Source organism: Papio anubis, chromosome 20 (genome assembly GCF_008728515.1).
Source record: "Papio anubis isolate 15944 chromosome 20, Panubis1.0, whole genome shotgun sequence".
Classification (NCBI taxonomy): Eukaryota; Metazoa; Chordata; class Mammalia; order Primates; family Cercopithecidae; genus Papio; species Papio anubis.
Genome location: NC_044995.1, coordinates 31,541,660 through 31,565,260, shown reverse-complemented (window position 1 = coordinate 31,565,260; position 23,601 = coordinate 31,541,660). Strand labels below are relative to the sequence as shown.

At 41.1% G+C, this 23,601-nt stretch overlaps 1 protein-coding gene and 1 pseudogene across 10 annotated transcripts in view; one reads left to right on the top strand and one right to left on the bottom strand.

Moving 5' to 3' along the window:
* The window catches only part of LOC103879999, a 42,546-nt gene extending 19,253 nt beyond the window's left edge, over positions 1 to 23,293 (bottom strand). For 4 of the 10 annotated variants that reach the window (XR_001897881.3, XR_001897885.3, XR_001897887.3 and 1 more), the window contains exons 1-2: positions 22,815 to 23,293; positions 22,142 to 22,252 (exon numbers count right to left, since the gene is read on the bottom strand). Coding sequence is in view for 3 of the 10 variants with exons in the window: in XM_021930305.2 (XP_021785997.2) it covers positions 22,142 to 22,252; positions 22,815 to 22,900 (197 nt within the window). In the remaining 7 variants the exon portion in view is untranslated. The other 6 variants (XR_004180500.1, XM_031660357.1, XR_001897882.3 and 3 more) reach the window with 5 other exon arrangements.
* Positions 9,718 to 12,931, top strand: LOC101010950 (annotated as a pseudogene).
* Positions 23,294 to 23,601: the final 308 nt, after the last annotated feature.

The following is a 23,601-nucleotide window of genomic DNA, read 5'->3' as shown; positions in this document are numbered from 1 at the left end:
AAAGCAAATAATCATGTAATTCAATTTTCAAATTACTTCATGCTCTTTCTTCTTCATTGCTATTATGTTCACATGTGAAAGCATGTGATCACTTGTTGCTGCATCAAAGACATGAGATTTTTTTTTTTATTAGGTGGTCAGTATTTATGACCTTTTCTATTAAAGAATAAGAACATTAGGCTGGGTGTGGTGGTTCACGCCTGTAATCCCAGCACTTTGGGAAGCCAAGACGGGCAGATCATGAGGTCAGGAGTTTGAGACCAACCTGGCCAATATGGTGAAACCCCATCTACTAAAAACTACAAAAATTAGCTGTGCACTGTGGTGCACACCTGTAATCCAGCTACTGGGGAAGTTGAGGCAGGAGAATCACTTCAACCCAAAAGGCGGAGGTTGCAGTGAGCTGAGATCGCACCACTCCGCTGTAACCTGGGCAACAGCAAGACTCAGTCTCAAAAAAAAAAGAAAGAAAAATACACTATTCTTATGTACGCTCCAGCCTGGGTGACAGGACGAGACTCCATCTCAAAAAAAAAAAAAAAAGAACAAGAACATTAAAATGTAAGATGCGTGATGAAAATCTAAGTGGTGGGGCTCTTTGTGGTTAAAATAATATTGAGTGATATATGAGGTAGTTGTTCAGAGTAATATTCTTCTGCATTATAGTGAATGAAAAACTTTTAGTTTTAGTTAAAATTAGTAATATTTTACTAATTATATTTCTCTGTAATAAAATGCAGTACATTTTAAATTTGTCAGATTACATGTAAACTTAGTTTTTTAATTAAACTTTTTTAACATTATGACCATTGTGCATTCAGCGATGCGTTATTATGCCACTAAGTTTAACCTATCTAGCTTACTCAAGAATGTAGTTAAAAGATGGTTACAGTGTTCAATTTGGTAACATAATGAACTAACATCTCTTTTACCAGTGACTTTAAACTGCAAATTGGTTAAAGAACATTGTTCTTGTAGGTTAAATTTTTATTCTTTTTTTCTTATATGAACTTATTTTTTTTAATTTTTGTGGGTATATAGTATGTGTATATATTTATGCCATATATAGAATATTTTGATACAGGTGTATAATATGTAATAATCACATCAGGGTAAGTGAAGTATCCATCACCTCCAGCATTTATCCTTTGTATTACAAACCTATTCTACACATTTAGTTATTTTGACTAATGCAATTGTTTTTGGTGACAGGGTCATTTTATGGTCATAATAAGAATTGTATAGAAGTATTAATAAAATCCATACATTTCTGAATTCTGAATAAACATTTAAAAATTTGTTAATTTTTTTAAACATGTAGCCTCTCTGCCTGCAAACATACAGACTCTTAATTTTTATTTACATAGAAGTAAAATACACATATATTACTCTAAAGATAAACCTTAGGGGTAAAAATCATCTTAATAATTGGCTGTGTGTGGTGGCTCACGCCTGTAATCCCATCACTTTGGGAGGTTGAGGCAGGTGGATCACCTGAGGTCAGGAGTTTGAGACCAGTCTGACCAATATGGTGAAACCCCATCTCTACTAAAAATACAAAAATTAGCTGGGTGTGGTGGTGTACACCTCTAGTCCCAGTTACTCAAGAGGCTGAGACAGGAGAATTGCTTGAACCCAGGAGGTGGAGTTTGCAGTGAACTGAGATTATGCCAATGCACTCCAGCCTGGGTGAAAGAGTAAGACTCATCTCCAAATAATAATAATAATAATAATAATAAGGTAGTTTACTAGAAAACTGAATACCTCAAAAATGCTGAAAACAAATGTATACTCTCTGCTTTGTGTTGAATTTATTACTGTAATATATCATGGCTTATGGTTCAGAATCTTCTCATGCAAATATTTTTGTTTTGACTTGCCTGGTACGTATGCTGGACCTATAATTTTCTTGCTTTTTATAGTTTTTTTATAGTTGCTGAGGCATTATGTGAGTTTGTCAGGGATTATAATGCTTTTATAAAATTTAGTAGTGCACACAAAATAATGTTTAGATGTAATTCCAAAATTAGTGTATTAAGTTATATTTTATGTTCTTAGAACATTTCATTTCTTCTTTTAATTGAAGTACTCTATTTAACCTGCTTTTCTTTTTTTCTTTTTTTTTTTTTTGAGACGGAGTCTCGCTCTGTCACCCAGGCTGGAGTGCAGTGGCCGGATCTCCGCTCACTGCAAGCTCTGCCTCCCGGGTTTACGCCATTCTCCTGCCTCAGCCTCCCTAGTAGCTGGGACTACAGGCGCCCGCCACCTCACCCGGCTAAGTTTTTGTATTTTTAGTACAGACGGGGTTTCACTGTGTTAGCCAGGATGGTCTCGATCTCCTGACCTCGTGATCCGCCCGTCTCGGCCTCCCAAAGTGCTGGGATTACAGGCTTGAGCCACCGCGCCCGGCCTGCTTTTCTTTAGTTGTTGTTCTTTTCACTTTTTATAATTGAAATAACTATATTTATTTATTGAGCCAATTTTTTTTCAGGTAAGTACTAAGGATGCTTTATAAGTCATGAGGATGTTTTTATATATAAATATAGCAAACAAACATGCGAGTGCTTACTGTGTAACAGATGCTCCATAACAAGCTATAAATATTCCTGCTGAGGTTAGTTTGTAGCTTCAAGTCAGAGATGGAAAATATCAATGGTGAAAAAATAATATTGATTCTTCATGTTAAGAAGACATTTTTTCCAGGTTACAAAGCTGACTCTTGCTGAATTTAAAGAGAAATTCTGCTTCCTTTATTTTTTTTTATTATTATTATACTTTTAAATTCTAGGGTACATGTGCACAACATGCAGGTTTGTTACATATGTATACATGTGCCATGTTGGTGTGCTGCACCCATTAACTCATCATTTACATTAGGTATATCTCCTAATGCTATCCCTCCCCCCCACACACAATAGGACCCGGTGTGTGACGATCCCCTTCCTGTGTCCAAGTGATCTCATTGTTCAATTCCCCGGATGAGTGAGAGCATGCGGTATTTGGTTTTCTGTTCTTGCAATAGTTTGCTGAGAATGATGGTTTCCAGCTGCATCCATGTCCCAACAAAGGACACGAACTCATCCTTTTTTATGACTGCATAGTATTCCATGGTGTATATGTGCCACATTTTCTTAATCCAGTCTATCACTGATGGACATTTGGGTTGATTCCAAGTCTTTGCTATTGTGAATAGTGCCACAATAAACATATATGTGCATGTGTCTTTATAGCAGCATGACTTATAATCCTTTGGGTATATCCCCAGTAATGGGATGGCTGGGTCAAATGGTGTTTCTAGTTCTAGATCCTTGAGGAATCGCCACAGTGTTTTCCACAAGAGTTGAACTAGTTTACAGTCCCACCAAGACTGTAAAAGTGTTCCTATTTCTCCACATCCTCTCCAGCACCTGCTGTTTCCTGATTTTTTAATGATTGACATTCTAACTGGTGTGAGATGGTATCTCGTTGTGGTTTTGATTTGTATCTCTCTGATGGTGAGTGATGATGAGCATTTTTTCATGTGTCTGTTGGCTGTATGCATGTCTTCTTTTGAGAAGTGTCTGTTCATATCCTTTGCCCACTTTTCAATGGGGTTGTTTTTTTTCTCTTGTAAATTTGATTGAGTTCTTTATAGGTTCTGGATATTAGCCCTTTGTCAGATGAGTAAATTGCAAAAATTTTTTCCCATTCTGTAGGTTGCCTGTTCACTCTGATGGTAGTTTCTTTTGCTGAGCAGAAGCTCTTTAGTTTAATTAGATCCCATTTGTCAATTTTGGCTTTTGTTGCCATTGCTTTTGGTGTTTTAGACATGAAGTCCTTGCTCATGCCTATGTCCTGAATGGTATTACCTAGGTTTTGTTCTAGGGTTTTTATGGTTTTAGGTCTAACATTTAAGTCTCTAATCCATCTTGAATTAATTTTTGTATAAGGAGTAAGGAAAGGATCCAGTTTCAGCTTTCTACTTATGGCTAGCCATTTTTCCCAGCACCATTTATTAAATAGGGAATTCTTTCCCCATTTCTTGTTTTTGTCAGGTTTGTCAAAGATCAGATGGCTGTAGATGTGTGGTATTATTTCTGAGGGCTCTGTTCTGTTCCATTGGTCTATATCTCTGTTTTGGTACTAGTACTATGCTGTTTTGGTTACTGTAGCCTTGTAGTATAGTTTGAAGTCAGGTAGCATGATGCCTCCAGCTTTGTTCTTTTGGCTTAGGATTGTCTTGGCAATGCGGGGTCTTTTTTGGTTCCGTATGAACTTTAAAGCAGTTTTTTTCCAATTCTGTGAAGAAAGTCATTGGTAGCTTAATGGGGATGGCATTGAATCTATAAATTACCTTGGGCAGTATGGTCATTTTCACAGTATTGATTCTTTGTATCCATGAGCATGGTATGTTCTTCCATTTGTTTGTGTCCTCTTTTATTTCACTGAGCAGTGGTTTGTAGTTCTCCTTGAAGAGGTCCTTTACATCCCTTGTAAGTTGGATTCCTAGGTATTTTATTCTCTTTGAAGCAATTGTGAATGGGAGTTCATTCATGATTTGGCTCTCTGTTTGTTACTGGTGTATAAGAATGCTTGTGATTTTTGCACATTGATTTTGTATCCTGAGACTGCTGAAGTTGCTTATCAGCTTAAGGAGATTTTGGGTTGAGATGATGGGGTTTTCTAAATATACAATCATGTCATCTGCAAACAGGGACAATTTGACTTCTTCTTTTCCTAACTGAATACCCTTTATTTCTTTTTCTTGCCTGATTGCCCTAGCCAGAACTTCCAACACTATGTTGAATAGGAGTGGTGAGAGAGGACATCCCTGTCTTGTGCCAGTTTTCAAAAGGAATGCTTCCAGTTTTTGCCCATTCAGTATGATATTGGCTGTGGATTTGTCATAAATAGCTCTTACTATTTTGAGATACATTCCATCAATATCAAATTTGTTGAGAGTTTTTAGCATGAAGGGCTGTTAAATTTTGTCAAAGACCTTTTCTGCATCTATTGAGATAATCATGTGGTTTTTGTCTTTGATTCTGTTTATATGCTGGATTACGTTTATTGATTTGTGTATGTTGAATCAGCCTTGCATCCCTGGGATGAAGCCCACTTAATCATGATGGATACGCTTTTTGATGTGCTGCTGGATTCGGTTTGCCAGTATTTTATTGAGGATTTTTACATCGATGTTCATCAGGGATATTGGTCTAAAATTCCCTTTTTTTGTTGTATCTCTGTCAGGCTTTGGTATCAGGATGATGTTGGCCTCGTAAAATGAGTTAGGGAAGAATCCCTCTTTTTCTATTGATTGGAATAGTTTCAGAAGGAATGGTACCAACTCCTCGTTGTACCTCTGGTAGAATTCGGCTGTGAATCCGTCTGGTCCTGGACTTTTTTTGATTGGTAGGCTATTGATTATTGCCTCAATTTCAGAGCCTGCTATTGGTCTATTCAGGGATTCAACTTCTTCCTGGTTTAGTCTTGGGAGAGTGTAAGTGTCCAGGAAATAATCCATTTCTTCTAGGTTTTCTAGTTTATTTGCGTGGAGGTGTTTATAATATTCTCTGATGGTAGTTTGTATTTCTGTGAGGTCGATGGTGATATCCCCTTTATCATTTTTTATTGCGTCTATTTGATTCTTCTCTCTTTTCTCTATTTGTCTTGCTAGCAGTCTATCAATTTTGTTGATCTTTTCAAAAAAACAGCTCCTGGATTCATTGATTTTTTGGAGGGTTTTTTGTGTCTCTATCTCCTTCAGTTCTGCTCTGATCTTAGTTATTTCTTGCCTTCTGCTAGCTTTTGAATGTGTTTGCTCTTGCTTCTCTAGTTCTTTTAATTGTGATGTTAGAGTGTCAATTTTAGATCTTTCCTGCTTTCTCTCATGAGCATTTAGTGCTATAAATTTCCCTTTACACACTGCTTTAAATGTGTCCCAGAGATTCTGGTATGTTGTATCTTTGTTCTCTTTGGTTTCAAAGAACATCTTTATTTCTGCCTTCATTTCATTATGTACCCAGTAGTCATTCAGGAGCAGGTTGTTCAGTTTCCATGTAGTTGAGCGGTTTTGATTGAGTTTCTTAGTCCTGAGTTCTAGTTCGATTGCACTGTGGTCTGAGAGATAGTTTGTTATAATTTCTGTTCTTTTACATTTGCTGAGGAGTGCTTTACTTCCAACTATGTGGTCAATTTTGGAATAAGTGTGATGTGGTGCTGAGAAGAATGTATATTCTGTTGATTTGGGGTGGAGAGTTCTGTAGATGTCTATTAGGTCCACTTGGTGCAGTGTTGAGTTCAATTCCTGGATATCCTTGTTAACTTTCTGTCTCGTTGATCTGTCTAATGTTGACAGTGGGATGTTAAAGTCTCCCATTATTATGCTTCCTTTATTTTCTAAGTATCTTTTGTTTTATTATGTGTATTCCAGCTATGTATGCATCACAGCCCTTCTTTTTCTGTATTATAGCTATGGTTTTTTCATTGTTGTCTTTATGCCATGCCATTTTACACAGTACTTTGTAGGTTTTGATGAGAAAGTTGTTTTTCTTAATGTACTAAACAATTAGTATTAACTGGAGAGTTTGCTTATCAATACAACTTTCAGATCAGTTAATTAAGATAAAAGGCATTCAGTATCCACAGGTGAGAGGATTAAGTCAGTTAGTGTTCTTTTTCTCTGCTTGTAAAAGAAAAATATTAAATTCTTACACAAAGTGTGGTAAATATTTGCTAAAAAGTATATCTCAGAAATTAAATTTTTAAGAGAGCTAATGGTAAGTGAAATTTTTTAAATTTAATTTTCTATGATATAGCACAACTTAATGTTTCCATGCAGAATCTTCTATTTTTAAGTGTGAATGTTAAAGTTTGTAAAATAATAAAATGACCTCATGGATTTAAAATTTGGAATAATATTTCTTTTTTATATTGATATTAATTTGAAAAAATTTCTCAGTCTTATATAGTTTCTTTAGTGGGTGAAGTTCAGTCTAGAGTTTCTATTCTTAGTCACCTAACTGTAGCCAACTTCTTGATCATTTTCTCTGGAAAACTTGGAGATCATGGCAGCTTTTGATTGAAACATATCCTATTAGTTTGCTCACAAACTTGTTTACTGTGTTCAAAGAGTGACCAGTCAGGAGACCATAAACAACAACTGCCTTTTTAGTGTCTTTTATGCAGTTATTATCTGTAATAAATAAATATTTATTCTGTAAAACATGAATTTTGAAGTGTGTATACATTGTCAAATGTTTAATTCTAGATAATTAATGCTTTACCTCACATAGTTAACATTTTTGTGGTGAGAGCACGTGACATAGTCTTAGCGCTTTTCAAAAATACAAATACATTATTATGAACTATAGTCACCATGCTGTACAAAAAAATCTTTTGAAATTTTTTCTCCTATTCAAGTATAAGTATTTTTTGACTGACATCTTTCCAAACCCCCCTTCTAAACACCTTGGTGTCTAATGGTCACCATTTTACTTTCTACTTCAATAAGATTACATTTTTTAAGGATCCATGTGTAAGTAAAATTATGAAATAATCTTTCTGTCCCGGACGCCGAGGCTCACGTCTGTAATCTCAGCCCTTTGGGAGGCCGAGGCGGGTAGATCACAAAGTCAGGAGTTTGAGACTAGCCTGGCCAATGTGGTGAAACCCCGTCTACTAAAAATGGAAAAATTAGCTGGGCATGGAGGTGGGCGCCTGTGGTCCTAGCTGAGGCAGGAGAATCTCTTGAACCTGGGAGGCAGAGGTTGCAGTAAGCCGAGATCGTGCCACTGCACTCCAGCCTGGGCAACAGAGCAAGACTGTCACAAAAATAATAATAATCTTTATGTGCCTGGCTTATTTTAGGTAATGTGATGCCCTCCAGGTTAATCCATGTGATTGAAAATAATAGAATTTTCTTTTTTGAAGATAAGTAGTATTCCATTGTTTATATATATCATTTTTTTTTTTTCTTTTTGAGATGGAGTCTTGCTCTGTAGCCCAGGTTGGAGTGCAGTAGTGCCATCTCGGCTCACTGCAACCTCCACCTCCCGGGTTCAAGCAATTCTCCTGTCTTAGCCTCCTGAGTAGCTGGGACTACAGGCACATGCCACCATGGCCAACTAACTTTTATATTTTTAGTAGAGATGGGTTTTCACCATATTGGCCAAGCTAGCCTTGAACTCCTGACCTCAAGTGATCCACCCACCTCAGCCTCCCAAACTGCTGAGATTACATGAGCCACTGCACCCAGCCTACTATATTGTCTTTATTTACTCATTTGATGTTGAACTGTTGATTCTATATTTTGGCAATTGTAAAGAGTGTTGCAAACAACATAGAAGTGCAAATATTTTTTTATTCTGATTTTATTTGTTTTGGATATATATCCAATATTAAAATTGCAGTATTATAAGATAGTTTTATTTTAAATTTTTTGAGACTTCTCTATTTTTTATTTATTTTTGTTTGTTTGTTTGTTTGTTTTGAGATGGAGTTTTGCTCTTGTTGCCAGACTGGAGTGCCATGGCGTGATCTTGGCTCACCACAACCTCTACCTCCCAGATTCAAGCGGTTCTCCTCCCTCAGCCTCCCGAGTAGCTGGGATTACAGGCATGCGCTACCACACCTGGCTAATTTTATATTTTACTAGAGACAGGGTTTCTCCATGTTGGTCAGACTGGTCTCGAACTCCAGACCTCAGGTGATCCACCTGCCTCGGCCTCCCAAAGTGCTGGGATTACAGGCATGAGCCACTGTGCCCGGCCTATTTTGTTTTTTATAATGGCTGTTCTCATTTACATTCAAACCAACAATGTGCAAGCATTCCTTTTTCTTCACACCTTTACTAATATTTTCTTCTTTTTAATAAGTCATTCTAACAGAAGTGAGTTGATAATCATAGTTTTTTAAATTTTACTTATTTATTTTTTTGGCTTTTCCTGGTAATAATTGATATTGAGCGTTTTTTATATCTCTTGCCTATGTCTTTTTTGAAAAATATTTAAGCCTTTAACTCATTTTTAGTATTATTTGTTTTTTGTTCTATAATTGAGTTTCTTATATAATTTGATATTAAACCCCTGTCACATGTATAATTTGCACATATTTTCTCCCATTTTTAGTTGTCTCATCCTGTTGATTGTATCAGATTCTGTGCAGCCACTTTTTAATTTGAAGTAATCTGACTCCTTTATTTTTTCTTTGGTTCCCTGGGATTCTGAGGTTAAATTTTAGAAAGTCACTGCCCATACCAATGTTATGGGGCTTTCACTGTATATTTTTTGTACTAGTTTCAGAATTTCAAGCCTTACATTTAGATACCTAATTTATTTTAAGTTGATTTTTTTTTATAGTGTGAGATGAGGGTCTAATTTTATTGCTCTGCATGTGGCTATAAAGTTTTCTTAACACCATTTATTGAAGATACTTTCATTTCCCTAAAAGACTGTCAACTATTAATATAATCAGCTATAAGTATATGAATATATTTCTCATTTCGTCTTCTGCTCCATTAGCCTATGTGTCCTTTTTTATTGAAGTACCCTACTGTTTTGGTTACTATAGGTTTGTAGCATATTTCAAATCCAGGTAGGGTAATACCTTTGGCCTTTTTTGTTTTGTTTGCTTGCTTTTGCTATTCAGGGTCTTCTGTGGTACCATATAAATTTTAGATATATATTTTTAAATTCCTATGAAGTGTGTCACTGATATTTTGATAGAGGTTGCATTATATTTGTAAATCATTTTGTATAATGCAGATATTTAACAATATTAATGCCAATTCATAATATTTTTTATTTGTGTATTATGTATTACTTTAATATTCTTGAGATTATAATGTAAGGTGTTTCAACTTTTTGGTTACATTTATCTCAAAGTATAGTTACTACAGTTATTGTAGATAGGATTGTTTTTCAATTTTATTTTGAGATAGTTAATTGTTTACAAAAATGCTACTGACTTTTGCATGTGGCTTTTGTATTCTGTAAATTAATGAATTTGTTTGTTAGTTTCTAGTAGTTCTTAGTAAAGTCTTGGGCTTTTCTATTCTTAAGATTATGTCTTCTGCAAATAATAATAATTTAACTTTTTTTCCCAATCTGAATGACTTTGATTTTATTCTCTAATTTCTCTGTCTTGGACATTTCGTACTATGTTTAGTAAGACTGAAGAAAGTGGTCATCCTTGTCTTGTTCTAGCTTTCAGATTAAAAGCTTACAACATTTCCCTGTTTAGTATGCTATTTACTGTGCACTTTTTTGTTATATGTGGCATTTATTAACTTGAGGTGCATTTGTCCTATACTTAATTTTTTCAGAGATTTATCATTAGGGAATGTGTCAAACTTTTATTCTGCATCTATTTAAATGTTAGAGTTGTGAAATCACAACTAACTCCACATAAATACAAAACATCCTCAGAGACTACTATGAACATCTCCACACAGGGAAACTAAAAAATTTAGAGAAAATAGATAAACTCCTGGATACACACAACCTCTCAAGATTGAACCAGAAAGAAGCAAAAATCTTGAACACAGCAAAAATTAATAAAATGTATAATGAAATTATACATTTAGCATTAGAAATTATACATTATAGAATAGTAATAGAAATATATACATTGGTAATAGAAAACCCACCAACCATGAATAGCCCTAGGTCAGATGAATTCACAACCAAATTCTACCACATACACAAAGACAAGCCAGTACTAATCCTCAGAATGTACTCCAAAAAATCAAGGTGGGATTTCTTCCTAACTCTATATAAAACCAATACCATCTTGATACCAAAATCTAGTGAAGACACAACAACAACAGCAACTGTAGGCCAATATTTCAGGTGATCATTAAAACAAAAATTCTCCATAAAGTATTAGCAAGCTGAATTCATAATCAAATCAAAAAATTTTGTCACAATCATGGGAGCTTTAGTTCATGAATGCAAGAATGTTTCATCATATGCAAGTCAATAAATGTGATTCATCAAATAAAGATGATTAAAAGCAAACATGATTATCACAATAGATGCAGAAAAAGCATTCAAAAAATCCAATATTTATAAAAATATTCTCAGCAAACTAGGCCTTAAAGAAACATCTCAAAATAGTAAACCCATCTGTGACAAATCTTCAGCTGAAATCATACTGAACGGAATCAGCTGGATGAACTCTCCATACGAATAAAAATAAGACAAGAATATCCAATCTAAACACTCATATTCAACATAGTCCTGGAAGTACTAGCTAGAGCAATTAAACAAGATAAAGAAATAAAAGGGATCTAAATAAGAAAAGAGAAAGTCAAATTATCCTCACAGATTACATAATTCTCTACCTGGGAAACTGGAGATGTCACAAAAAGACCCCTAAGCCTAAAAAATGACTTAAGCAAAGTCTCTGGATACAAAATTAACATACACAAATGAGTAGAATTTCTGTACATGAATAACATTCAAGCTGAGAACAAAATCAAAAACACAGTTCTGGTTGTCGCAAAGCCTGAGTCCTGTCCTCTCGCTCTCCTCCCCGGACAGCATGAGCTTCACCACTCACTCCACCTTCACCAACTACTGGTCCCTGGGCTCTGTCCAGGCACCTAGATGGTCAGCAGTGCAGCCAGCATCTGTGCAGGCATGGGGGGCTCTGGTTCCCGGATCTCCATGTCCTGCTTCACCAGCTTCCGAGGCAGCATGGGGTCCAGGGGCCTGGCTGCAGGAATGGCCGGGGGTCTGAGAGGAATGGGAGGCATCCAGAATGAGAAGACCATGCAAAGCCTGAACTACTGCCTGGTCTTCTACCTGGACACAGTGAGGAGCCTGAGGACCGAGAACCGGAAAGTGGAGAGCAAAATCCAGGAGCACCTGCAGAAGATGGGACCCCAGGTCAGAAACAAGCCATTACTTCAAGACCATCAAGGACCTGAGGGCTCAGATCTTCACAAATACTATGGACAATGCCCACATCATTCTGCAGAGCAACAATGTCCATCTTGTTGCTGATGACTTTACAGTCAAGTATGAGACAGAGCTGGCCATGCACCAGTCTGTGGAGAGGGACACCCATGGGCTTTGCAAAGTCATTGATGACACTTATGTCACTTGGCTGCAGTTGGAGACAGAGATCAAGGCTCTCATGGAGGAGCTGCTCCTTATGAAGAAGAACCATGAAGAGGAAGTAAAAGGACTGTAAGCCCAGGTTGATAGCTCTGGGTTGACCATGGAGGTAGTTGTCCCCAAAGCTCAGGACCCTGCCAAGATCATGGCGGACATCTGGGCCTAATACGATGAGCTGGCTCAGAAGAACTGAGAGGGGCTGGACAAGTACTAGCCTCAGCAGATTGAGGAGAGCACCACAGTGGTCACCACGCAGTCCGCCAAGGTTGTAGCTGCTGAGATGATGCTCACAGATCTTAGATGTACAGTCCAGTCCTTGGAGATTGACCTGGACTCAATGAGAAATCTGAAGGCCAGCTTGGAGAACAGCCTGAGGGAGGTGGAGGTCTGCTACGCCCTGCAGATGGAGCAGATCAATGGGATCCTGCTGCACCTTGAGTCAGAACTGGCACAGACCCGGGCAGAGGGGCAGTGCCAGGCCCAGGAGTACAAGGCCCTGCTGAACATCAAGGTCAAGCTGGAGGCTGAGATCACCATTTACTGCCGCCTGCTGGAAGATGGTTAAGACTTCAATCCCAGTGATGCCCTGGACAGCAGCAACTCCATGCAAACCATCCAAAAGACCACCACCCGCCAGATAGTGTATGACAAAGTGGTGTCTGAGACCAACGATACCAAAGTTGTGAGACATTAAGCCAGCAGAAGAAGGATACCCTTTGGGGAGCAGGAGGCCAATAAAAAGTTCAGAGGTAAAAATAAATAAATAAATAACAGAGTTCTATTTACAATAGCCACAAAGAAAAAAATAACATACTTAGGAATACATTAAATGAAGGAGGTAAAATATCTCTACAAAGAAAACAACAAAACACTGATGAAAGAAATCAGACAGCCGGGCGCGGTGGCTCACGCCTGTAATCCCAGCACTTTGGGAAGCTGAGGCGGGCGGATCACAAGTACAGGAGATCGAGACCACGGTGAAACCCCGTCTCTACTAAAAATACAAAAAATTAGCTAGGCGCGATGGCGGGCACCTGTAGTCCCAGCTACTCAGCAGGCTGAGGCAGGAGAATGGTGTGAACCCGGGAGGCGGGGCTTGCAGTGAGCCAAGATCGCGCCACTGCACTCCAGCCTGGGCGACAGAGCGAGACTCCGTCTCAAAAAAAAAAAAAAAGAAAAAAAAAAAAGATATCAGACAAAACACAAATAAATGGAAAAGCATTTCGTGCTCATGAATTTGAAGATTTAATATAATTAAAATGTCCATGCTACTTAAAGCAACCTGCAGATCGTTATTCCTATCAAACTATCAATGCCATTTTTATAGAATTAGGGGAAAAAACTATTCTAAAATTTATACGGGAGAATTTTTTAAAAAGCCAAAATAGCCAACGCAACATTAAACAAACAAACAAAATAAAACCTGGAGGCATCGAATTACCTGACTTCAAACTGTGCTACAAGCTACAGTCATCAGTATAACATGGTTCTGGTACAAAAATAGACATATAGACTGTATTGGTCCATTTTTATGCTGCTAATAAAGACACACCTGAGACTGGGTAATTTATAAAAGGAATGTTTAATTGACTCACAGTTCCATGTGACTGAGGAGGCCTCACATTCATGATGGAAGCCAAAGGGAAAGCAAGACATGGCAGCAGGCAAGAGCGAGCATGTGCAGAAGAGCTCCCTTTTATAAAACCATGGGATCTTAAGAGACTTATTCACTACTCAGAGAGCGGCATGGGAAAACCTACCCCCACGATTTAATCACCTCCCACCCAGACCCTCCCATGACATGTGGGGATTATTACAATTCAAGGCGAGATTTGGGTGGGGACGCAGAGCCAAACCATATGGAACAGAAGAGAGAGCCCTGAAATAAAGCTACACTCCTACAACCTATTTTTGACAAAGTTAACAGAAATAAAAAGAAAATAACCCCCCATCTAAGAAATGATACTGGGAAAACTCGTTAGTCATATGCAAAAGAAAAAAAAAACCCTGCCTCTCACAATGTAAACAATATATCACAATATAGTTTAAAGACTTAACTGCAAGACTTCGAATTATTAAAACCCTAGAAGAACATGCAGAAAGTACTCTTCTAGACGCAGGGCTCTAGAAAAAAAAATTATAACTAACACCTTAGAAGTTAATGCAACAAAAATAAAAATACGTTGAGGTTGTGGAGAAAAAGGAATCTACACACACTGTTGGTGGAAATGCAAATTAATTCAGCCCCTGTAGAACACAGTTTGAAGATTTCTCAAATAACTAAAATAGAATTGCTATTTGGGGCCGGGCGCGGTGGCTCACGCCTGTAATCCCAGCACTTTGGGAGGCCGAGGTGGGCGGATCACAAGGTCAGGAGATCGAGACCACAGTGAAACCCCGTCTCTACTAAAAATACAAAAAATTAGCCGGGCGCGGTGGTGGGCGCCTGTAGTCCCAGCTACTCAGGAGGCTGAGGCAGGAGAATGGCGTGAACCCGGGAGGCGGAGCTTGCAGTGAGCCGAGATCGCGCCACTGCACTCCAGCCTGGGCGACAGCGCGAGACTCCCTCTCAAAAAAAAAAAAAAAAAAAAAGAATTGCTATTTGGCCCATTAATCACATTAATGGGTATATACCCATAGAATAAGAAATTATTTTACCAAAAAGACACTGGCACTCACATGTTTACTGCAGCGCTATTCACCATAGAAAAGACAGAATTAAAGTAGGTACCCATGAATCTTAGATTCATGTTATTTGTTAATTTGCTTAGAATAAGGGCCTTCCGCCAGCTTGGAGGACAGCCTGAGGAACGTGGAAGCCCTCTACGCCCTGCTGATGGAGCAGCTGGACTGGATCCTGCTGCACCTGTAGTCAGAGTTGGCACAAACCCCAGCAGAGGGACAGCGCCAGGCCCAGGAGTAGGAGACCCTGCTGAACATCAAAGTCAAGCTGAAGGCTGAGATCGCCACCTACTGCCGCCTGCTGGAAGATGGCGAGGACTTCAATCTTAGTGATGCCCTGGACAGCAGCAACTCCATGCAAACCATCCAAAAGAAAACCACCCGCCGGAGGGTGGATGACAAAGAGCTGTCCGAGATCAACAAAGTGCTGTCTGAGCCAGCAGAAGCAGGGTACCCTTTGGGGAGCAGGAGGCCAATAAAAAGTTCAGAAGTCAAAAAAAAAAAAAAGAATAAAGGCCTTCTGCTGTATCCATGTTGCTGCAAAGAACGTCTTTTTCTGTGGTTTCTTAGTATTGCACGATATATAAGTATTTCAGATGCTATATGTTCTCACTTATAAGTGGGTGCTAAATATTGGGTGAACATGGAAACAATAAATGCTGGGAATTCTAAAAAAAAAAAAAAAAAAAAGGCCAAGACAAGCATTGAAAAACTACTTATCAGGTATGAGGTACACTACTTGGACAGTGGAATTATTAAGTGTCCAAACTTCGACATCATGCAGTATACTTAAGTTACAAAACTGCCCATATACCCCCATGAATCTAAAATAAAAATAATAAAATGCTTTTGGTATAATGGCATGTTACATTTCTCCAGTTTTGGGTTAATAGTTGAAATTAGCAGTGAAAGACACAGAATTATGTCTCTTTTGGGTGTAGAGGTGAAAGTTTTTATACCAGGTCCCCCCAAGTTTTATGAGCTAATGTCTCTGACAGCTCTTGGTTTATGGCCCAAAAAGTGTCTTATCCCCAAGTGTGCAGCTAAAATAAATGGATACATCTTTATATTTTATTTATTAACTGTACACTATAATTTGTTACTGTACTCTTTTTGGGGAAAAATGTGGTTTAATCACATTTCTTTTTTAGAATAAACCATTTTTGAAAATGTGAGGCTGTGAAAATCATGTTAAATTCCTGAATTAGGAAAAGAATTTTTTTTTTTTTTTTTTGAGGAGTCTGACTCTGTTACCCAGGCTTGAGTGCAGTGGCATGAACTCAGCTCACTGCAACCTCCGCCTCCCAGGTTCAAGCAAATCTCCTGCCTCAGCCTTTTGAGTAGCTAGAATTACAGATATCTGCCACCATGCTCAGTTAATTTTTTTTTTTTTTTTTTTTTTTTTGAGACGGAGTCTCGCTCTGTCGCCCAGGCTGGAGTGCAGTGGCTGGATCTCAGCTCACTGCAAGCTCTGCCTCCCGGGTTTACGCCATTCTCCTGTCTCAGCCTTCCCAAGTAGCTGGGACTACAGGCGCCCGCCACCTTGCCCGGCTAGTTTTTTGTATTTTTTTTTTTTAGTAGAGACGGGGGTTTCACCGTGTTAGCCAGGATGGTCTCGATCTCCTGACTTCGTGATCCGCCCATCTCGGCCTCCCAAAGTGCTGGGATTACAGGCTTGAGCCACCGCGCCCGGCCAGTTTTTGTATTTTTAGTAGAGATGGGGTTTTGCCATGTTGGCCAGGCTGGTCTCAAACTCCTGACTTCAGGTGATCTGTCTGCCTCCTCCCAAAGTGCTGGAATTACAAGTGTGAGCCACTCTGCCTCGCAAGGAAACATTTTTTTTAAGCATAAAAGTCTTATGGTTGTATACCAAAAATGATGAAATACACAGTATGGGTTATTTATGACCACACTACTGCAACCACTCTATCACAACCATTCTGGTGATGAAAAAATAATAATTGATTAGAAGGTACTGTTAGAATACTTTTCTGATTCTATTGCAGTGTTAAATTCTTTTTTATTATTATTATTATTTGTCATATAGAAGTCTGTACTTCAACAAAAGATGCCAAGAATTTCAAGTTAATATCCTCACACATATATTCTTACTAGAAGGTCACTGGTGTGTTTGCAATCAAGGTGTAGCATTTCCGGCTTTGGTGTGCTACTTTGATTGTGTAAAATAGAAAGACCGGAAGTAAAGTGGAGTCAACCATGACATCTAGTTTCTACAGCAACAACAGCTGAATTTTTGTGTTATGTCAACTAGAAGTAATGACAGTATTTTATTTTATCTTATTTTATTTCATTTCATATTATTTATTTAGAAATAGAGTTTCACTCTTGTTGCCCAGGCAATGGTGTGCAATGGTGTGATCTTAGCTCACTGCAACCTCCACTTCCCAAGTTCAAATGATTCTCCTGCCTCAGCCTCCTGAGTAGCTGGGATTACAGGCATGCACCACCATGCCCGACCAATTGTGTATTTTTAGTAGAGACGGGGTTTCTCCATGTTGGTCAGGCTGGTCTAGAACTCCCGACCTCAGGTTATCTGCCCACCTCGGCCTCTCAAAGTGCTGGGATTACAGGTGTAAGCCACCGCACCCGGCCACATGACAGTATTTTAAAACTAAAAACAAGAAGTTGATATACTTTTAATAGTTTTTCAATCGTTTATAAAAATGTATAGTTTTTGAATGATATAAGTTAAATAACTTGAACATGCAGGTAACTGTTTCATCTGGATATTATTAATAGTTTATTTATTTGTATTTTATTATTTATTTATTTATTTTGAGACTGTGAAGTCTCGCTCTGTTGCCCAGGCTGGAGTGCAATGGCACAATCTTGGCTCACTGCAACCTCCGCCTCCCGGGTTCAAGTGATTCTCCTGCCTCAGCCTCCTGAGTAGCTGGGACGACAGGCACATGCCACCATGCCTGGCTAATTTTGCATTTTTGGTAGAGACAAGGTTTCACCATGTTGGCCAGGCTGGTCTTGGACTCTCGACCTCAGGTGATTCACCTGCCTCGGCCTCCCAAAGTGTGGGGATTATAGGCATGAGCCACCGCATCCTGCCTGTTATTTTACTACATTTCTTTCAAAAATTGTAATTCATTTATCCTGAATATATCACTGGGCCCAGAACCTAGGTGATGTGACTCTCCTGCATCATCTCTGCCCATAGGCGGGATTATTAAATATACCTGGGCCCACATAGGTATACAGATGCTACAATGACTTGTATACCTGGACGCAGCCAAGAAAAGAGAGTTTCACTCTCATAGGTTGGCTTACAACAATGGATAAGGTCCTGGGTCTCCTACTTGTACCAAAGTCAAAGAGAATGACAACATTCACACATATCATGTAAATTCCTCAAGTGACACCGAAAGTGTCAATAGGGACAACCATGCTGAAGAGATTGTGACTCTCCCATGCACACCCAGCTGACTGTAAGGACTGTCACCCTTCCAGATGGACACAGACCACTGTTGAGGTTTTGAATGTCACGCCAAGTGTAAGTCAAAGGTTGGAATTGTGACTCTTACACATGGATCTGGTCCACAGGTGGAATAATGACTCTTGGACCTCAGGTAGAATTGGGGCTCTCATGCGGGGATTCAGTCCAGCACTGAGACTGCTTTGCATTCTTGGACCCAACCCACAGGAGATATTGGCTCTCATACATAACCCGGGACATGTGCAGGATCGTAAATGTCATCCCTGGACCTTTCCGCGGGTGTAATTGTGAAAGATATTTTTGCCCAGAATCTGAATGATTTGACTCTCCTGCCTGGGCCAAGCCCAAAAATGGGATTGTGACATATACTCAGTCCAAGCACCTAGGTTATGTGACTCTTCTGCCTGAGCCCTGCCCTCAAGGGAATTTGACATATCATTGAACCCAGCACCTAGGTGATGTGGCTCGCCTCTCCTGCCTGGGCCCTGCCTACAGAGAAAATTGTGACATATTCCTCGACCCAGCACCCAGGTAATGTGACTCTCCTGCCTGTGCACTGCCTACAGAGGGCATTGTGACATATCGCTGGGCCCATCAACCATGTGATATGAATCTCCTCTCTGCCTGAGCCCCGCCCTCAGGTTGTGAAATATTGCTGGGCTCAGCACCCAAGTAACGTAACCCTCTTGCTTTAGCACTGCCCAAAGGAGAAATTGTGACATCTCTCTGGGCCAGTCTTCTAGATGATGTGAACCTCCTCTCCTGCCCCTTCCCTGCTCTGGGACTGTGACACATTACCAGACTCAGCATCTAGGTGATGTGACTCTCCTCTCCTGTCTAGGACCTGCCCAATTGGTGATTGTGACACATCACTGGGCCTAGCACCTAGGTAATGTGACCCTTCTCTTTTGCCTGGCCCCAGGTTGCATTGTGACATATCACTGGGCCCAGCACCCAGATGTTACTCTTCTTCTCCCTGGATGTGCTCACAGCTGGGATTGTGACATGTACCTGAGCCCAGCATCTAGGTGGTGTTAGTCTCCTCTCCTGCTTAATACCTGCCCTGGGTACTGGGCAAGGCGATATGTCACAATGCCCCCTGAGATCAGGGCCCAGGCAAAAAAAAGTCACATCACTTGTGTGCTGTGCCCTGTGATGTGTCACAATGTCCCTTGGGGACAGAGTTCAGGAAGGAGAGTGACATCACCTACATGCTGCATCCAGTGATATATCACTTTCCTCCCTAGGCTCTGCCCACAGAAGGCTTTGTGACAGATCTATGGGCCTAAAATCTAGGTCATTTCACTTATTTTGGGGGGCCTTATGCACAAAAGATTGTGACATATTTCTGGGCACAGTATACAGGTGAGATGACACTCCTGCCTGGGCCTGGCCCACAGAAGGAATTATATCACTGGTTCCATCACCTAGGTGAGGTAACTCACGTCTCCTGCCTGGGCCCTGCCTACAGGAGGAATTGTGACATAACACTGGGCCCAGCACCTAGGGGATGTGACTCTTTTGCCTTGTTCCTTCCCACAGGTGAGAGTGTGACATGCCTGGGCTCAACTCACAGCTGTGAAAATAACTCTCATTCTTGTACCCAGCCAATAGGAGGGATTTTGACTCTCATAAATACGTTTAGGGCAACTGGTAAGGTCCTGGGTCTCCTACTTTTATGAAGATAACAGAGGATTATGACATTCACACATACCATATAAAGCCCTTGAGTGGTACAGAAAGTGTCATAACAGAACACAGGAGCAGGGCACGGTGGCTCACGCCTGTAATCCCAGCACTTTGGGAGGCCGAGGCAGGCAGATCACCTGAGGTCAGGAGTTCGAGACCAGTCTGGCCAACGTGGTGAAACCCCGTCTCTACTAAAAATACAAAAATTAGCCAGGTGTGGTGGCGCATGACTGTAATCCCAGCTACTCGGGAGGCTGAGGCAGGAGAATCACTTGAACCCGGGAGGCGGAGGTTGTAGTCAGCCGAGATTGCGCCACTGCACTCCAGCCTGGGTGACAGAGCAAGACTCCGTCTCAAAAAACAAAAACAAAAACAGAGCACTCAGATGAGATTATGACTCTCATATTCACACTCAGCTGCCAGAATTGTCACCCTCAAACATGGACACAGCCCACTGGTGAGGTCCTGGATCTCACAGGAGTACACAGTTGGAATTGTGACTGTCATACATAGGCCTGGCCAGAGGTGTGATGCTGACTCATTTCTGGACACAGCACACAGGGGCAATGAGGACTTTCATATCTGACCCCGCCAATAGGAGAGATGTTGACTCTTGTACCTAGGGCAATGAGTAAGATCCTGGCTCCATACCAGCACAAGTTTCTAGAGCACACAGCAACTGTCTTGCACACTGTACAGAGCCCTTGGGTTATACAGAGAGTTTCATAACGTGGCCCAGCACACAGCAGTTATTGTGACTCTCATATGCACACCCAACCAGCAGTAAGGATGGTCACCCTCTTTCATAAACCCACCCCACTGTTGAAGGTCTTAATCTCACACCTGGATTCAGTCAAAAGTTGAAATTGTGACTCTCCTATGTGAATCTTTTCCACAGATTGGATAATGACTCTCAGACCAGGATTTAGAACACAAGTGAGGCTGTGACTCCTTTACTGAAACACAGTCCTCTGCAGGCAGGATTGGGGATCTTACGCACAAATCCAGTCAACCCTTGAGACTTTGACTCATGTGCTTGGACCAAACTCACAGGCATCGACTCTCATACCTGAAGCCAGGATGTGTGTGGGCTTGTTAAGCTCTTCTCTGGGCCTTTCCACAGATGTGGTTGTGACATATACCTTTGCCCAGCACCTGAGTGAGGTGCCTCTCCTCCCTGGGTCCGGCTCCTAGATAGGATTGTGAGATACACCTGGACCCAAGCTCTCAGGTGATGTGACTCTCCTGCGTGGGCCCCGTCACAATGGGGGATTTTGCTATACTGCTGGACGTAGTATCTAGGTGATGTGACTCTCCTTTCCTATCTGGGCTGTACTCACAGGGGAGATTGTGACACATCGCTGAGCCCAGCACCTAGGTGATGTAACTCTGCTGCCTGGGCCCTGCCCACACAGGGCATTATGGTATATTGCTGGGCCCAGCACCCAGGTAATGTGACTCTTTTCTGAGCCTTGTCCTCAGGGTGCATGGTGATCTATCACTGGATCTAGCACACAGGTGATGTAAATCTCCTGTCTCAGTCTTGCCCATAGGAGATACTGTAACATATTGCTGGGCTCAGCACTCAGGTGATATGCCTCTCCTGCCAGGGCTCTGCCAACAGTAGGGACTGTGACATATTACAGGGGCCAACACCTATGTGATGCCTCTCCTTTTCTTCCTTGGTCCTACCCTCAGAGAAATTTGTAACTTATTGCTGGGCCAAGCACCCAGGTGATGGGACACTTCTTCCTGGGCCCTGCCCACAGAATTTCTGGGCAGAAATTGTAACATATTTCTGGGCCCAGAACCAAGGTGGTATAATTCTTTTGCCTCAGCTTTGCCCACAAAAAGGATTGTGACAGATTCCTGGCCCAGCATCCAGGTTAGGTGACTTTCTTGCCCTGTCTCTGCCCACAGGTGGGATTGTGACATATCAGTGGGCCCAGAACCAAGGTGACGTGAGTCTCTTGCCTGGATTTTACCCAAAGAAGGTATCGTGACACATCTGTGGATGTGACTTTTCTGTTTGATCCCTGCCCACATTTGAAATTGGGGCATACACCTGTTTCCATCACCTAGGTGATGGAGCTCTCCTTCCTGGTCCCTGTCCAAATGGAGAATTGTAACACACCTGCTTCCAGCACCTAGGTAATGTGACTCTCCTGCCTGGACCCTGCCTCCAGGTACTTGTGACACATACCTGAACCCATCTTCCGAGTCGTGTTGCTCTTCCTCCTGGATCCTGCCCAGAGGGTAGATTGTGGCATGTACCTGGACCCAGCACCTAGGTGATGTTACACTTTGCCCGGACCTAAAACACAAAAAAGATTTTGACAGATTTCTTAGCTCAGCATCTAAGACATGTGACTCCGCTGCCTAGGCTAAAGCCACAAGTGGGATTACATAAAACTGGGCCAAGTACTGAGGTGATTTGAGCCTTTTTTAGGTCAAGTTCTCAGGCGGGGACTGACATATACCTGGGCTCAGGAATTACGGTGATGTGGCTGTCCTGCATGGGCCCAATCCACAGGGGAGATTGTGACATACACCTGGGCTCAGCCCACAGGTCATGCGACTCTCTCACCTAGGTCAAGGCCACAAATGGGATAGTGGCATATAGTTGAACCAAGCACCTATGTGTTCTGACTCTCATGCCTGGCCAAAGTCACAAGGGGCATTGTGACATATACCTGGGCCCAGCACTTAGATGATGTGAGTCTTTAGCTTGAGCCCAGCTCACAGGAAGTATTGCGACACATACCCAGACTCGGCACCTATGGGAGGTGTATGTATATATCTAACCTGGGCCAAGCCGACAGAAGAGACTGGACAATATACCAGGGTTAAGCACCTAGACGACGTGGCTCTCTCACCTGGGACCTGCCCGTAGCGGAGATTGTGGCATACACGTGGTCTCAGTACCTAGGCGATGTAACTCTTCTGCCTGGGCCAAGGCCATAGGTGGGATTGTGATGTATGGCTAATTCCAGAACCTAGGTGATAAGAATCTCCAGCATGAGCCCAAGCAACAGGAGGGAATGTGACACGTACCTGGGCCCAGTACCTAGGTGATGTGGCTATCTTGCCTGGGACCTGCCAAACAGGGGATTGTAATATACCTGGGCCCCGCGCCTAGGTGATGTGACTCTTCTGCTGGGCCTCGACCATAGGAGAGATTGTGACAGATACATGGGCCCAGACTTCAGGTGATGTAGCTCTTCTGCCTGAGCCAAGCCCACACGGGGAACCGTGAGATTTAGCTGGACCCTGCTCACAGGCAGTGATGACTCTCATACCTGGACCCAGCGAACAAGAGACATTCTGACTCTCATAGCTAGCCTTAAGGAAATAGGTAAGGTCATGGATCTCATACTTGTACGAAAGTCACAGAGATTTGTGACTCTCAAGCATATCACATAAAACTCTCAAGTGGTAGAGTTAACACATCGTGGCTCTCATGCACATCCAGCCGAAAGTTAGGATTGTTACTCTTACACATGGACACAGCTCACTAGTGAGGTCCCCAATTTTATAGCCAAACATACTTGACAGTTGGAACTGCGGCTCTCCTATGTGAATCTTGACACAGGTGGGATGGTTATTCATTTTTGGACCAAGCTCACAGGCACGATGATGACTCTCATACCTGGACCCAGCCAA